The sequence below is a fragment of the Salmo trutta genome, chromosome 12 (assembly GCF_901001165.1).
Source record: "Salmo trutta chromosome 12, fSalTru1.1, whole genome shotgun sequence".
NCBI classification, from domain to species: Eukaryota; Metazoa; Chordata; class Actinopteri; order Salmoniformes; family Salmonidae; genus Salmo; species Salmo trutta.
This window is the reverse complement of record NC_042968.1, coordinates 27,068,624-27,082,821: the sequence shown is the minus strand read 5'-3', so window position 1 is coordinate 27,082,821 and position 14,198 is coordinate 27,068,624. Positions and strand designations below refer to the sequence as shown.

Sequence of the window (14,198 nt, the reverse complement as noted above, 5' to 3'; positions counted from 1 at the left end):
CTGGAGATCCTGGATGATAGTGCATTGCAAAAGCTTATAGAGAATAACATAGAGGCTGTATGACAATTTTCAATGGACAATAGCATAAAACTGGGTTGTCCAAGGTCATAAAAAAGCACTACCAATGTCTGTACAAAAATGTTACAACACGGTTCTATGGTATTCAAAAACTGTAGAAACTGGATTGTTCCAATGGCTTAAATTTCAAATGATGATAGTATTTTGGCCATACAGTGGCATTTAAACACTGTATAACTCAAGTGCTGATGGGTTGGTCAAATCCAAACCATGTGCAAGACAGATAAACCATTTCAAACCCTCTTCTGTGTCCCCCTGTTTGTGTTTTTGTTGTGAATGTATGGAGACCAAAAATGTTCATTCCATACAGGCCACAGAGTGGGAAGCGGTTTCCCATGGTTCCATTAGGATGCTGCATGCTTTCATGTGAAAAATAATCTCTGGGTCCCCTCAGCCCCTCTGTTGTGACAGGGGATAATGAATTTCACAACATCTGCCATTTGTTAGCCCTGTTCGGTGTAACCGATCTCCTTTTAATCCCGAGACGTCCATGGACTTCCAAAGCGTGTGCAGAGCCACAGATGAAATGAAACAGATGGATCCCATGGCCTCTCTGGGCTGGGAGTAGGGGTACAGAGTACAGACAGGCAAGCAGGCAGAGGATGGGGCTGGGAATAAGAGCTGGGGCTGGGGAGTAGGGGTACAGGCTGGGACACACGCTATACAGCTTTCTATTGAGTTACAGTACATCCCTTAAAATGCACTGAAAGTATAGGACCTCTGTCATATGTTTATAGGTATTCAGTGTAATGGTAGTGATTTTCAGCCATAATGTTAGCTTATTCAAGCTCTTTCCTCAAGAAAAGTGAAGATTTGACATGTCAGTGTTAAATGGTTTGAGCCTTATCTCAGTTTCAAGGGACACCGAGTACTGGACAGTGATTCTCTCTCCCCAAGGCTTGTGAGGGATAGAGAGTGACAACACAGGCAGATAATAGTCGAGACTATTGACAAAGAAGCTGGGACACTGCTCCTCCTTTAGGCTTCTGTATCAGAACTCACCAGACAGTATTAAGCCTGAGCTGAACCAGAGTGATGGGTTTTAAATCAACTGACATGATTTACCTCACTGCTTAAAACGGTTATCCTTAATAAGGGCAATAGAAAAATTGTGTTTGCTTGCGTGGGCCGGGCAGTGATAACGCTAAACTGTTTTGCTGTACAGATAGAATACAACTAAAATCCTCAATGATCAACTTTGAAATATAAAAATATGATCACTTCACAAAAATGTAAGAGGCGTTGATATCCAGATAAATTATATTTCGTTGAGGATTGTTTTGATAGCCATACATGATTATACATAGATGATTATACAAATTATACATTCATCAGAGCCTCAGAATCACCTTTCCATCTGAAAGGAAGGTATGGTCGGAATGGCCGATTCTGTTTCTTTTCGTTTCCACCAATTCTGAATATGAGAAACTGGATTCTCGGCCCCCATCCTCTGCCTCTTCATAAAACCTGGAATGTGCTTCAAAGAATGCACACTATCTTCCCTCCATGAATAAAACATCTGTCATTCATCGGCCTGCAAAATATGTGGTGATTTAACAGAGCATAACAGCTCTGAAGGGGATAGAGGAGGCAGAGCAGAAGCCTGTGCAGTGTCCTAATAATAAGCCATGTACAAGTGTTAGCTTAGACTATCTCTCCCTTTGGACAGTTCACAGTTTACTGGTCTTGGGCCCAGGCCAGGGCAAGTAAAACTCCTATTTGTGATCCATAATGACAATAGGAGTTATTACATGAAATAAAAACAATTCAGTGTTTCAAAGCTTGTTCACGTTAGAGCATTATTATCTATCGGCATCCACACAAAGACAGTCCTACAGAGAATTAAAGGCAGACTGGACTGGTGGAAATGTAAAGTAAACAATGTAGTGAATGGCCTGGGGGGGCTGCCTCAGGGAAAGCCAAACGTACAGTAAAAATGTGTCCTGGATCAGTTGGCCTTTTATGCTGGTCAAAGTGAAAAGTCACAGAGGAGGGGAATGGAAAGTGGGACAGGCAACTGCCAAGTGGAAGTTAGTGGGTCAAAGTTACTGTCTCTGGACCTAATTTATTTCTATACATTTTCTCTGAGTAAATTCACTTATTCACTCCCTATGTCTCCAAAGTGAGGGGGTGGAGGCTCCAAAAACAAATAGGTGAGAAACAGTGGTCTAGCTGTCTATCCTAGTTGGCTCCAGAGAGGGCATGGAGGGGAAGCCTGTTACTCACACATCAGAGGCTACATTCACCCTTCGTTCCTCTCTGTCAGGGATCCCTCTCGGCTCTGCCTGACTGTTCGGGCCAGGGGTATCTAAAACCTTAGGGTGCTTCACCTTTCTAAAGCAAGTGTCCATTTATTATTATACAAAATTACTCAGTAGGAGGATGTGATGACGTCAGAGAGAGATAGGACACTCACCTCATTACCACCGATACATCTACGATAATCAATCATTTCAATAAGCATTTTTCTACGGCTGGCCATGCTTTCCACCTGGCTACCCCTACCCCGGCCAACATCTCAGCACCCCCTGCAGCAACTTGCCCAAGCCCCCCCACCCCCCTTCTCCTTCACACAAATCCAGACAACTGATATTCTGAAATTGTTGCAACCATTTAGAATCCCACCGTACCTTCTCCACTATGCAATCTGGTTTCCGAGCTGGTCATGGGTCCACCTCAGCCACGCTCAAGGTCCTAAATGATATCATAACTGCCATCGATAAAAGACAGTACTGTGCAACCGCCTTCATCGACCTGGCCAAGGCTTTCGACTCTTTCAATCACTGCATTCTTATCGGCAAACTCAATAGCCTTGGCTTCTCAAATGACTGCCTCGCCTGGTTCACCAACTACTTCTCAGATAGAGTTCAGTGTGTCAAATCGGGGGGCCTGTTGTCTGGACCTCTGGCAGTCTCTATGGGGGTGCCACATGGTTCAATTCTCGGGCCGACTCTTTTCTCTGATTATATCAATGATGTCGCTCTTGCTGCTGGTGATTCTCGGATCCACCTCTACGCAAACGACACCATTCTGTATACATCTTCTTTGGACACTGTGCTAACAAACCTCCAAACGAGCTTCAATGCCATACAACACCCCTTCCGAGGCCTCCAACTGCTTTTAAATGCATGTAAAACTGACTATCCTACCAATCCTTGACTTCGGCGATGTCATTTACAAAATAGCCTCCAACACTCTACTCAGCAAACTGGATGTAGTCTATCACAGTGCCATCCGTTTTGTCACCAAAGCCCCATATACTACCCACCACTGCGACCTGTATGCTCTCGTTGGCTGGCCCTCACTACATATTTGTCGCCAAACCCACTGGCTCCAGGTCATCTATAAGTCTATGCTAGGTAAAGCCCCGCCTTACCTGAGCTCACTGGTCACCATAGCAACATCCACCCGTAGCACGCGCTCCAACAGGTATATTTCACTGGTCATCCCCAAAGCCAACACTTCCTTTGGCCGCCTTTCCTTCCAGTTTTCTGCTGCCAATGACTGGAACGAATTGCAAAAATCACTGAAGCTGGAGTCTTATATCTCCCTCTCTAACTTTAAGCATCAGCTGTCAGACCAGCTTACCGATCACTGTACCTGTACACAGCCAATCTGTAAATAGCACAACCAACTACCTCATCCCCACATTGTTATTTATCCTCTTGCTCTTTTGCACCCCAGTATCTCTACTTGCACATCATCATCTGCACATCTATCACTCCAGTGTTAATGCTAAATTGTAATTATTTCACCTCTATGGCCTATTTATTGCCTTACCTCCCTACTCTTCTACATTTGCACACACTGTACATAGATTTTTCTATTGTGTTATTGACTGTACGTTTGTCTATGTGTAACTCTGTGTTGTTGTTTTTGTCGCACTGCTTTGCTTCATCTTGGCCAGGTCGCAGTTGTAAATGAGAACTTGTTCTCAACTGGCCTACCTGGTTAAATAAAGGTGAAATAAATTAAAACATTTAAAAATCAACAAATGTACTTCAGGCCTACATTGCTTCTGATTCCGGTGTCCAGTTTAGAAGTCTTAGGAAAACCTTGAGACCAATACTGTGTTAATCACACCCCCTACAGGTGACTAAAGTTAATACATTCTTATGTCCTTATATATATATATATATATATATATATATATATATATATATATATATATATATAAACTTTATTTAACTTGGCAAGTCAGTTCACAACAAATTCTTATTTACAATGACGCCCTACCCGGTGCGCCGCCCTTTGGAACACCCAATCACGACGGGATGTAATACAGCCTGGGACCATTTCTGACACAATAAAATAAAAATACAGTAAAAACATACAACACGGACACGTTAGGTAGGTTTGGCTTATCTACAAATAAACATTGCACATGGTTAAAAAAAATAATGTGATTTTACCTCCAGCCAACGTGCGGCGCTGCACCAAACAAGCACTCTGCAATCGATTGCTATCCCTTCCAGGAGAGGAAACAAACAATAACATTGTTGTTAGCTAGCGTAAAGATTCTAAACATAATATGCTTATATTATAAGCATAAAAAGCACAAGTCTGAAAAATATGAAGGTAAGACACATTTAGATCGCCAATGCGCTGGTATTGGTTGAATTCCTTGGACAATTAAAAGGCTTGAGCTTCGGTTAGCTAACGCATAATCACCCATTTGAATTCACTGCAAGTTAGCTAGCTAATTTATCCAGCTAGCTTAGTCATATGATATGTACCGAGCTCGTTAATGTTATCTAATTGACAGATGTTAAAATATAGGTATCTAATTCGATTATTGCTGTCCGTCTTATCAGTTATCCAAATGCATTGAACCAAATATTGAACTTTGAAATGGCTAGCTAGCTGCTAAGTTATACTAATTTACATATTGTAGCCAGGTAGGGAGGTAACGTTGTTGTTTGCAACATAGCAAGTTAAGTTAGCTAACTAGTTAGATACCTCACAGTTGAGCTAGCCGGATGGCGAACTGTCAGCAGCAACTTGAGTTGGTTACGATCAAATATTTGGGACTATACATAAAGTTAACCCAATGTGTCCCATCTACAGAGTACGGGGGGAGACCACTTAAATTGGTTCTCAAGGTTGCTGGAAATGAGGTGACGACTAGAAGCTCGAGCTTTGAAAACACATTTGATGAACATCCAGATTTAGAGAAACACAAGAAAAAGAAGAAAAATGATAAGGAAAGGATCGATACCATGTCACCAGTTGATGACAAGAAAAAGAAGAGTTTGGGAATCCATATTTTCATTACAGCCCATGTTTACCTTTGTACTGTTTGAGGGGAATGTCTAGGGGAGACTAGCTGCCATTTCATTCCATGGCATGCCATGGGTGGTACTAACTGACTAAACTCCACCTATGTTTAAGTGTCTGATGAACTCCACCAACTGAGTGGAGCAGAGACCATCCTGTTGGGGAATTCAGCTCTGACCACATGGATTTGCCCAAGAGCCCAATACTTAAAAAACGTTGAAGTGGCTTTTGATTTTCGGAATTCAAAAAGGGGTTTATTTGGCCAATAGACTGACTCCTAGGTGATAACTTAAGTGTCAACAAACATGTTTATATGGTGCATTTAGATGACAAAGAAGAAGGGACAGGGCGCTGATACAGACTGGGAAGATAGGGAGGCGAGCAGGGCCCCTATCCATTCAGATCTGGCATCCTCCTTGAATAAAGTGGAAGGTAACTTACGTGCCAGTTTCTACAATGGCTGCCACTTTTCCATAATCCTTTCTTGGCCTTTAATTTCTATTGATATATGAAGTAATTTTAACCATTATTCATCTTTCTTAATCTCGTCTTCTTTACCCACCTCACTCCCGCACTCTCTCGTATGCTTTTTCTCTCTCTCATTCTCAGAGAAAGAACTGACCCCACTGCAGGAAGCCTTGAGTCAACTCATCAGACGGCTCCAAAGGTGAAGCTTGTTACTAAGAAATTGTCGTTGAATTGATTAGCAGCCTGTTTCCTCTGGTCTAAACATATCCCGATGCCCCAGGGTATTGCACCCCTGTGTAGGGTGCCGTCTTTCAGATGGGACTTCAAACGGGTGTCCTGACTCTATGGTCAGTCAAGATCCCATGGAAATTATCATAAGAGTAGGGGTGCAGTGGTCTAAGGCACTGCATCTCCGTACTAGAGGCGTCACTACAGACCCTGGTTCGATTCCAGGCTGTATCACAACCGGCCGTGATTGGGAGTCCCATAGGGCGGCTCACATTTGGCCCAGCGTCGTTAGGGTTTGGCCATTATTGTAAATAAGATTTTGTTCTTAATGACTTGCCTAGTAAAATAAAAACCTGGTGTCCTAGCTAAATTCTCGATCTGGCCCTCATATGGCCACCTAATCATCCCTAGCTTCCAATTGGCTCATTCATCCCCCCCTCCTCTCCCCTGTAACTATTCCCCAGGTCGTTGCTGTAAATGAGAATGTGTTCTCAGTCAACTTAAGGGTTAAATAGATGTTGCATTGAGGCCTAACAAAGCAACTGACTTTCTCTTGTAGGAAAGACCCAAGTGCGTTTTTCTCGTTCCCTATGACTGACCTCATCGCTCCTGGCTACTCCACGATCATCAAGCGGCCCATGGACTTCGGCGCAATGAAGGAGAAAGTCAAGAATGAGTATTACGAGTCACCAGAGGAGCTCAAGGTACACCTGTCAGCTGCACTACCTTCTTGACAAATAGCTTTCAGGATAGCTTTATTTAGTCTGTCATTCTAAAGCAGTGGATTGATTGACAATCAAGCCTGAAGTGTTGATTAAATAGAAAACTAATGTTAAACATGTGCAGAGTCCAGTGACTGACTGCCGTGTGTCTCCATTGATACAGGTGGACTTCAGGATCATGTGTGAGAATGCTATGATCTACAACAAGCCAGAGACCATTTACCACAAAGCTGCTAGGAAGCTGCTCCTCTCTGGCATGAAGATCCTCCGCCCGGTAAGGGGAGTGCCTTTACAGAAGTAAATTTGACACATACATATGGGATCTTCCCTTGAGAATGGGTTTTTAGTCCTGGATTAGGCTTAATCTATGTATAGGAAACGGGCCATACATTGTGTGCCTGGGTGAAATGATCACTAGTTGCCACATACAAACAGCAGAGGGCACCATATTCATACCCCTGAATGTTTAGATATGAATTTTCACCACAATGTTTTTTTTGTTGTTGATAATTGGGGCCCCAGAAGACTAATCACAAGACCCTGAGCTTGGAACAAAAACAGATTGTGGCGTAAATTGCGGTGAAACACAGTCAACTCTTGTCTCTCTCGCTGTCCCACAGGAGAGGCTTGAGAGCCTGAGGCAGAGTATTGAGTTCATGGCTGACCTAGAGAACCCAGCCAACCAGTCAAGTAAGACTGGAGAGGAGGTGGGAAACTCAAGCATGGACCAGTGTAAAGACGGCCCCAGCCCCACAGATCTTAGCCAGACTGCCCAGTCTGCACCAAACACTCCCAGGTACCGTGATAACTTTACCCTGCACTTGAACACCGACAATATGCTTTTAGTTATTAATTGCTAATTGCTTGGAGAGTCATCATATATGGATATCGATCTCGGACACAATTTACATAAACTAATATATAGACTTCAGATGGGGGTTACAGTGCTTGTTCATAGCTTAGACTGTGAGAAGCTGTTCTCGGCCATTTACCAAACACAGATTCCAACCAGGAAGCAAGCAAGCAGTATTACACACTAATGTTAATAAGTCATGGATAGTGTCCAAGTGCTGTGGGCTTATTCTCCCAAGTGTTTGGTTGATCAGTTCTTTCCACAGACTCTGGCTGGAGGATGAGCGATAATGAAAGGAATGCCTCTGAGCGTGTCAGGTCTTGTGTTCATTCAGCACCTTTCACACCAATCACTCTCTGAAACCTACGAGTTGTTGTCCTTGTAAACCCCACTGAGGTGTAATGGGTAGAAAATTCTGTTTTCTTTAAGGTATTTTCTTAACTGCTTTGTTGGTTAAGGGCTTGTAAGTAAGCATTTCACTAAGGTCTACACCTGTTGTATTTGGCGCATGTGACAAATACAATTTGATTTGAAATGCTGTCGTAAATAACAGACTACAGCATGAGGACTTAAGATTTGATGTGAAGGTTTGATTGAAAGTATACTGGCAGCATATTCATTGGGAACATGTACTGTAGCTATAGCATGAAATGTATTCTCTATTAGATTTAGATGTTATGACTGTTTCAAAATGTATTGTAATCACTAATGGCTGCCAGCAAAATAAATTCCTATGAAACCCTATGAATCAGTTAAGTTCAAAGTCTCCTACTCCTCTATACTCTGTGTTCTCCAATACTTCCAGGAAAGACAACGACTCCAAAGACGAAGTGTCCAAGGTCGGCAGTCAGGCAGAGAAGGAGCTTGAGGAGATCCGCAAGCTCATTGATGATTCAGGAGGCAAACTGTCCAGCAGAGGGCTGGAGAGTCAGGTGAAGGCTACAGGCTATGGAATTGGCTTAAACTGTTTAGGCCAACCAAGCTCTCTTACCCCATCTACTATATAGGAAATGTATGGTCTAATTTAGTGAACATATTCATTTATGTTCACTAATGTAATAATACAACTATTGTTTTATTTGGTTATGTAGCTGGACTTTGAGAGGAGAAAGTCTGATGGTTCCACCACACTGGCAATCCTGAACCCGGTCGAACTTGTTGCTGGAGGTAGGTCCAGTCATAGTCACGGCCGCAATTAGCTAGTTGCACTATATCCATTTCTATTTGTGCAACATGGGGAAAACTGGAATCCATGATTGATTCCAACTGTCATCAACTCTATCTTTCTGATGAACCTAACAAGTGTAATGAAATCATCAGCTTGTAATTGTAAATGAGCCTCTTTCTCAATCAACTCTTATCTCTACAGATGTGGGCTACTGCCCTGTGAAGCTGGGCATGATGTCCAACCGGCTGCAGAGTGGCATCAACACCCTGCAGGGCTTCAAGGAGGACAAGAGGAACATGGTCACACGAGGTAAGCTGAAGGGGCCTTAGTGACTAGGTTTAATAATTAAAAAGCTTTTCTTTTATCGATTTCCATCGTCTCCCAAGAGTGGCTGAATAACCTCTTTTCATCTGAGTGACTGAACCCAGAGCTTGTATAGAAACACATGTATGAATCCAATGTTCAACCAACATAAATACCAGTCTCAATGTATCAATTTATAAATCCATTCATGGGCAGCAATTATTTTTCCATAAGATTTGATAAGGTCATGTAGCCATGTCAGATTGTGATTCTATAAAAATCTGTTTTTCATAGTCCTATAAATGTATCTCTGTGAGAGGCTGACCTCTCAGCCTGTGGTCCTGTATCTCCATCAGTGTTTACGAGCTATAATGTAATCCAATCCCTGCTCTCGCAGTATCGTACATGAACTATGGTCCGTACACCTCCTACGCGCCCGCCTACGACTCGAGCTTCGCCAACATCGGGAAAGAGGACACTGACCTGATCTACTCCTTCTATGGAGAGGAAGCCAGCCTCCAAGGATCTGAGAGGTATGCATGTTGCTCCTCATCCTCCCCCTACATTACGGTGTAATATTATGGTCCAGATCTGACATTTACAAGGGCCTACTTTACAGTAAATAATTCCAAACAAAGCTTTGAGCATTCCAGCATGCTCATAACAGTCCAGATGTCCCTGTATTTCATTGGCTTTGTATATGAGTAGGCATTTTATGGTTCTGTTGGCGTGGATGAGATTCACTGTGGTGGAGGCTAAAACCACATGGTAAACCTGATACGACCCTACTGCTGCTTCTGAGAGGAGACCAAATATGACTAGCATATACACACACACTGATGTAATGTGTTTGTCATTGTGTCTGCAGCCTCTCGGAGTTCCTGTCCAAATCGGAGGAGCACATGTACAAACTGGCAGACAACCTCCTGGACGCGTTGACTAACGGGGAACACTCCAAAACCCTGAGAGAGGTAGAACCATTAAGCATGTATCTGCATGGGAATTATATGGCTATGGTTATTTTAACATTTCTTTGGACAATACTAACTTGATGTGTTCTTACCCGCCAGACCCGTCCAGATGAGAAAGAACCAACAGAAACCTCTGAGACTGGAGACAAGGACATGGAGGTAAGTCTCAGATACACTAAACGTGGACAACCTCAGCAGATAAAGGACACACACCACACCCTAGGTCAACTACACCCAGCTGAAGTGAACCCCAGCTAACCCGCCCCACCCCACCAACAGTGTTGGATAATATTAACAGCTTCTGCACATGCCATAGCTGTTCCAGCTGTGTCAACATGGCAGGCTCGTTAGCTAGCTGCTATGATCCAACACACAGAACATTTCCCCTTCAAAACACTGCCTCTCTCCACCAGCCCCTGAGACCAGGTCTGTTCACGCACTCTCTGTCAGGGATGTGGAAATGTCTGTTTTCTTTCTGCGCCCCCTTCGTTGGGCGGCTGAATGGCTCCTCAGTCACAGCAGTGTAGAGGCTGGAGGAAAGAAAAGCATCAGGCCTCTCTTAAGCACACAGCAGCTCTATACCTGGCTGTTTGCTGTGCTTGGCTAGCATCCAGTTTATCCTCATTCCCTGGTTGGGTGTTGCTGCTGCTCTTTATTTCGTTAGATTTTTATTGGAAAGGGACTGGCAGAGGTATCAACTGGAGCTACTAGAAAAGAGCTGGCCTGGCTGATGCCTCTCCTTTCAGCAATGCAATTTCAAAGATTCACTGACTGCCGCGCTGGCTGACTTGGAATCCAAACAAAAATGCTTTTACTAACCTAACCCTTCCGTTTTTCCCTCAGGTGGTTGAACCCGACGCTAGCAAGCAGGCTGTAAGCAGGCTAGCCTCCCTGGGCTCTGTGATCGGCTTGGACTTCCAGAATCCACCGGACCTCCTCTCTGAGGGTAAAGATCAGCTTTAACTGGCCAAAGGGCAAACCCCAACAGCATGCCAGTTAATTCTAAAACTACTGAGAGCCAAAGAGTTACATTTTAAATCCCCTAGGCTTAAACCCTTCCTCAAGGTAATTATTGAGGCGTTTCTGACTCCTGCAGCTTCTCTGGGCTGTTGTAGGGCATGTGCAGTCCCAGTTGAATGTAGTCTATGAAGATAAGAGGGAGGATTCAAGAAATAGAACCCATTGTAGATGACCCTGCACAGGTCAATGCAAGCTTCCTTTATGCTGTGTGTGTGTGTGTCAGAGACCCAACACTTCCAGCAGAAGTTGGATGAGACTACAAAGCTCCTCCGCGAGCTGCAGGAAGCGCAGAGGGAACGCTTGAGTGTCAAGCAGCCCCTTAACATCTGCCTGCTAGCCCCAACCACCAAGGAGCTGCAGCTGGGTAACACTTTATTTTAAAGAATGGAATACCACTGTCTATTTTATTGGGGGGGGGGGCTCTGATTCAATTGGGTTGGGTAAAATGCGGAAGACATCTCAGTTGAAGTCCATTGTTGTGCAGCTCACTAGATATCACCTTTCCCCCACAAGTCTTTGTTTGGATTCAAGCTTTGGTTTGAACCCTGTACAAATAGTGCAAACAGAAACAGTTATGACTAAACATGAATTTCTCTGTCAAAGCTATTTCCTTTTGACTATCTTAATTCCAATGGAAGAAATGCCTGGGCCATCCATTTCTCAGCTATACCACTATCAGTGATCTTTATTTGGACTCCAATATAATTTCCCATTTGTCTCCCTGTAGCTGAGAAGGTGACTGGTAACCTGGCCCAACTGACCAGTCAGGTGGCTCCAGGAGATGTGAGCAGTGTGTATGGGATCAGGAGGGCCATGGGCATTGCTCTGCCCCTAGAGGCAGATGAACCACTCATAGACCTCACCACAGGTAGGCTTAAACCACCCGGCATCAGTTTCCCTGGTTATTTAGGTCATGGGTAGTAAACATTCTAACCATATACTGGTTGATTTTTGGGAATGTGTTCAGTGAAGTAGTAGGCCTACTTGCAAAACTGACTTACCTTTTTAATTGCCCCTGAGCTGGTAAAGTTGTATTGAATGGTGTTAGTGTATATAAACAAATGTTATGGCTACATATGAATTGAAATCTCAAAGCTATTCCCTTATGTCTCATTTTGATTTCAGTGGATGCTGAGCCGATGGATACCGTGCCTGAAGTTCAGCAGATTCCAGTCATCGCAGTATAACGGAATTTCACAGCAACCATCCTCTTGATAACAGCCAATCTCTGTTGTAGTGTACAAAAAGGTTCTTTGTTTGCATTTCTTTTAATAAACCTTTTATATTAAGCCATTTGTCATTTACCTTATCCAATCTGTTATTCCTTGTCTTTATAAATTGCCTTTAGCAAAACAATCGCAACTGTACAAAATGCAAACTCACATTTATTCCTCAGACAGCATAACATGAAAGCAACATGACAGACATGGACACATTCGTTTGGCAGTCAGATGTTGAGTAAGACCACAGGACAAGTCAGTTTTCTGAGGCACAGAGAAGAATGTATCTTAAAAGGTCTAATGCAGACATTTTAAATCTATCAAATAATTTATGGGTACAAGTATGTTACTAACAGCTTCTAAGCTAAATTTGCTAGGACTGTCCGTGGAGAGCTGAAAACAAGCTGTTATTGGCCGAGAGGTTTGGAACTCTTTCTTATTGGTCTTAGCTAATTTACTGCCTGGCCAAAACTCCATCCCACCAAACGGGCTGAAATTTCAGGTGGTCTTTTCAAAATGGCATTGTCATTATCACGGTATTCTAACCTAATGTTAACTGCAACAATAACAGACAGTTGATTGTTTGACAGCAGGTTTAGGTATAAAGTAGAATGTTAGTTTGACCAGCGATTCCCAAAAAGCATATGCTGCCTGTCTGCACATAAGACACTGCAGGTTAATGTTGGCAAGTCAATGCAATCTATACATTTACAACTACTATGGCTGAAGTATACTGCACAGCACTGAGTTAGGCTCCCAAGACAATTCTGTTTTGTTTCAGTCAAATTAAACTTTTCATAAAGTCAGCAGAATGTTTTGTTTTACTCATTGATTGTAGTGCATATAGCACTTATTCTTCATCAGGCATGTGTTCTAAGCTTATTTGAAATAAATTGGTAAACAGTACACCTCAAACTGTCCATTACACAGTAATAATTTCCACAGAGCGTTGAAGTGCAAGTTTAAACTTCTCTGCTGTTTTGGTTCCGATGCTGCCACAGCATGAGGGGAACCTGTACACAAATTGACTGAAAGCGAAGTCTTGCATCTCACTAATCGCAATATCTGCGGTGCAGCTCGTGACAATGTAATTTCCCTTAGTCTACCTTTTAAGGTCTAGAAAACCATGACAGTATGTACAGTACACTTGTCACTCCACATGCAGCAGAACTCACTCCATTGTTTTGGTCACCATTTGCTTGATAAACAGCTCAGTTTTAAGAGCGGACTGAATGTTTTTTGTGCATCATGATTCCAGCAAGGTTCTAGGAATATCAGGTGATAGAATCCAGTATGACGACGACCAGTGCTTGACGTAACCTCCATGTCACTCTAATTGAATGCACACATTGGAACTGGAACTCCAAAAACAAGTCAGCTGCAGTAAGAATTAATTTCCAATAAAGAATATCCCAAAGGGATTCCTGGAAACATGAACAATCTGAAATATAACCTCTAGGACCACAAGGTCATGTCTTCAAGTCTTGTTCTGGTCCGGTCAGGATCATCGCTGACTGAAGCACTGAGATGGATTATATTTGTGTGCTCCGGTAGGTTTACTCTAAGAATGTTAACTTATGTGCGTTCGTGTAATTAGTCTGTGCTGAATGCTAGACTGTGTCCTGGGATGTCCTGCCACCGACCCAGCATACGCAACCAGGCCCAGAGTCCACACACACAGTAGTGTGCTCACCGTAGACCTCAGCTCAGGCCCATTCCCTGCTGCTTGCTCATGTCCGTACACACAAAGAAGGTTGTCAGCTCGCCTTTTCCCTTGACGTTGATGAGGCCTCGGCACTCGCAGGAGTAGCCCAGCTTCTGGAGCACGTCCGACGTCTCCTCTGTGACCTGGAGCAGAAACAGACACGAAGCAAGGAACAAGACACATTA

The 14,198-nt window shown here is 43.3% G+C and overlaps 2 protein-coding genes across 4 annotated transcripts in view; one reads left to right on the top strand and one right to left on the bottom strand.

Moving 5' to 3' along the window:
* Positions 1-4,550: 4,550 nt before the first annotated feature.
* On the top strand, positions 4,551-12,377 carry LOC115203288 (bromodomain-containing protein 7-like). The gene is made up of 16 exons (XM_029767848.1): positions 4,551-4,656; positions 5,682-5,787; positions 5,965-6,022; positions 6,611-6,755; positions 6,937-7,047; positions 7,394-7,569; positions 8,432-8,558; positions 8,718-8,793; positions 8,996-9,103; positions 9,495-9,630; positions 9,966-10,068; positions 10,168-10,227; positions 10,912-11,014; positions 11,312-11,452; positions 11,816-11,956; positions 12,214-12,377. Exons 1-16 carry the CDS (start codon positions 4,651-4,653, stop codon positions 12,273-12,275), a joined length of 1,659 nt encoding a protein of 552 aa, XP_029623708.1. The 5' UTR covers positions 4,551-4,650; the 3' UTR covers positions 12,276-12,377.
* Positions 12,378-12,455: 78 nt separating this feature from the next.
* LOC115203287 (adenylate cyclase type 2) overlaps positions 12,456-14,198 on the bottom strand; it is a 77,112-nt gene continuing 75,369 nt past the window's right edge. For all 3 annotated transcript variants that reach the window (XM_029767845.1, XM_029767847.1, XM_029767846.1), the window contains one exon: positions 12,456-14,156. In XM_029767845.1, the coding sequence (XP_029623705.1) occupies positions 14,010-14,156 (147 nt within the window). In that variant the 3' untranslated portion in view covers positions 12,456-14,009. The remainder of the gene's footprint in view (positions 14,157-14,198) is intronic.

Coding starts and splice junctions, on each gene's coding strand:
- LOC115203288 (XM_029767848.1), top strand. Junction 9,631..9,965: donor AGCCTCCAAGGATCTGAGAG/GTATGCATGTTG, acceptor TTGTGTCTGCAG/CCTCTCGGAGTTCCTGTCCA. Junction 10,228..10,911: donor CTGGAGACAAGGACATGGAG/GTAAGTCTCAGA, acceptor TTTTTCCCTCAG/GTGGTTGAACCCGACGCTAG.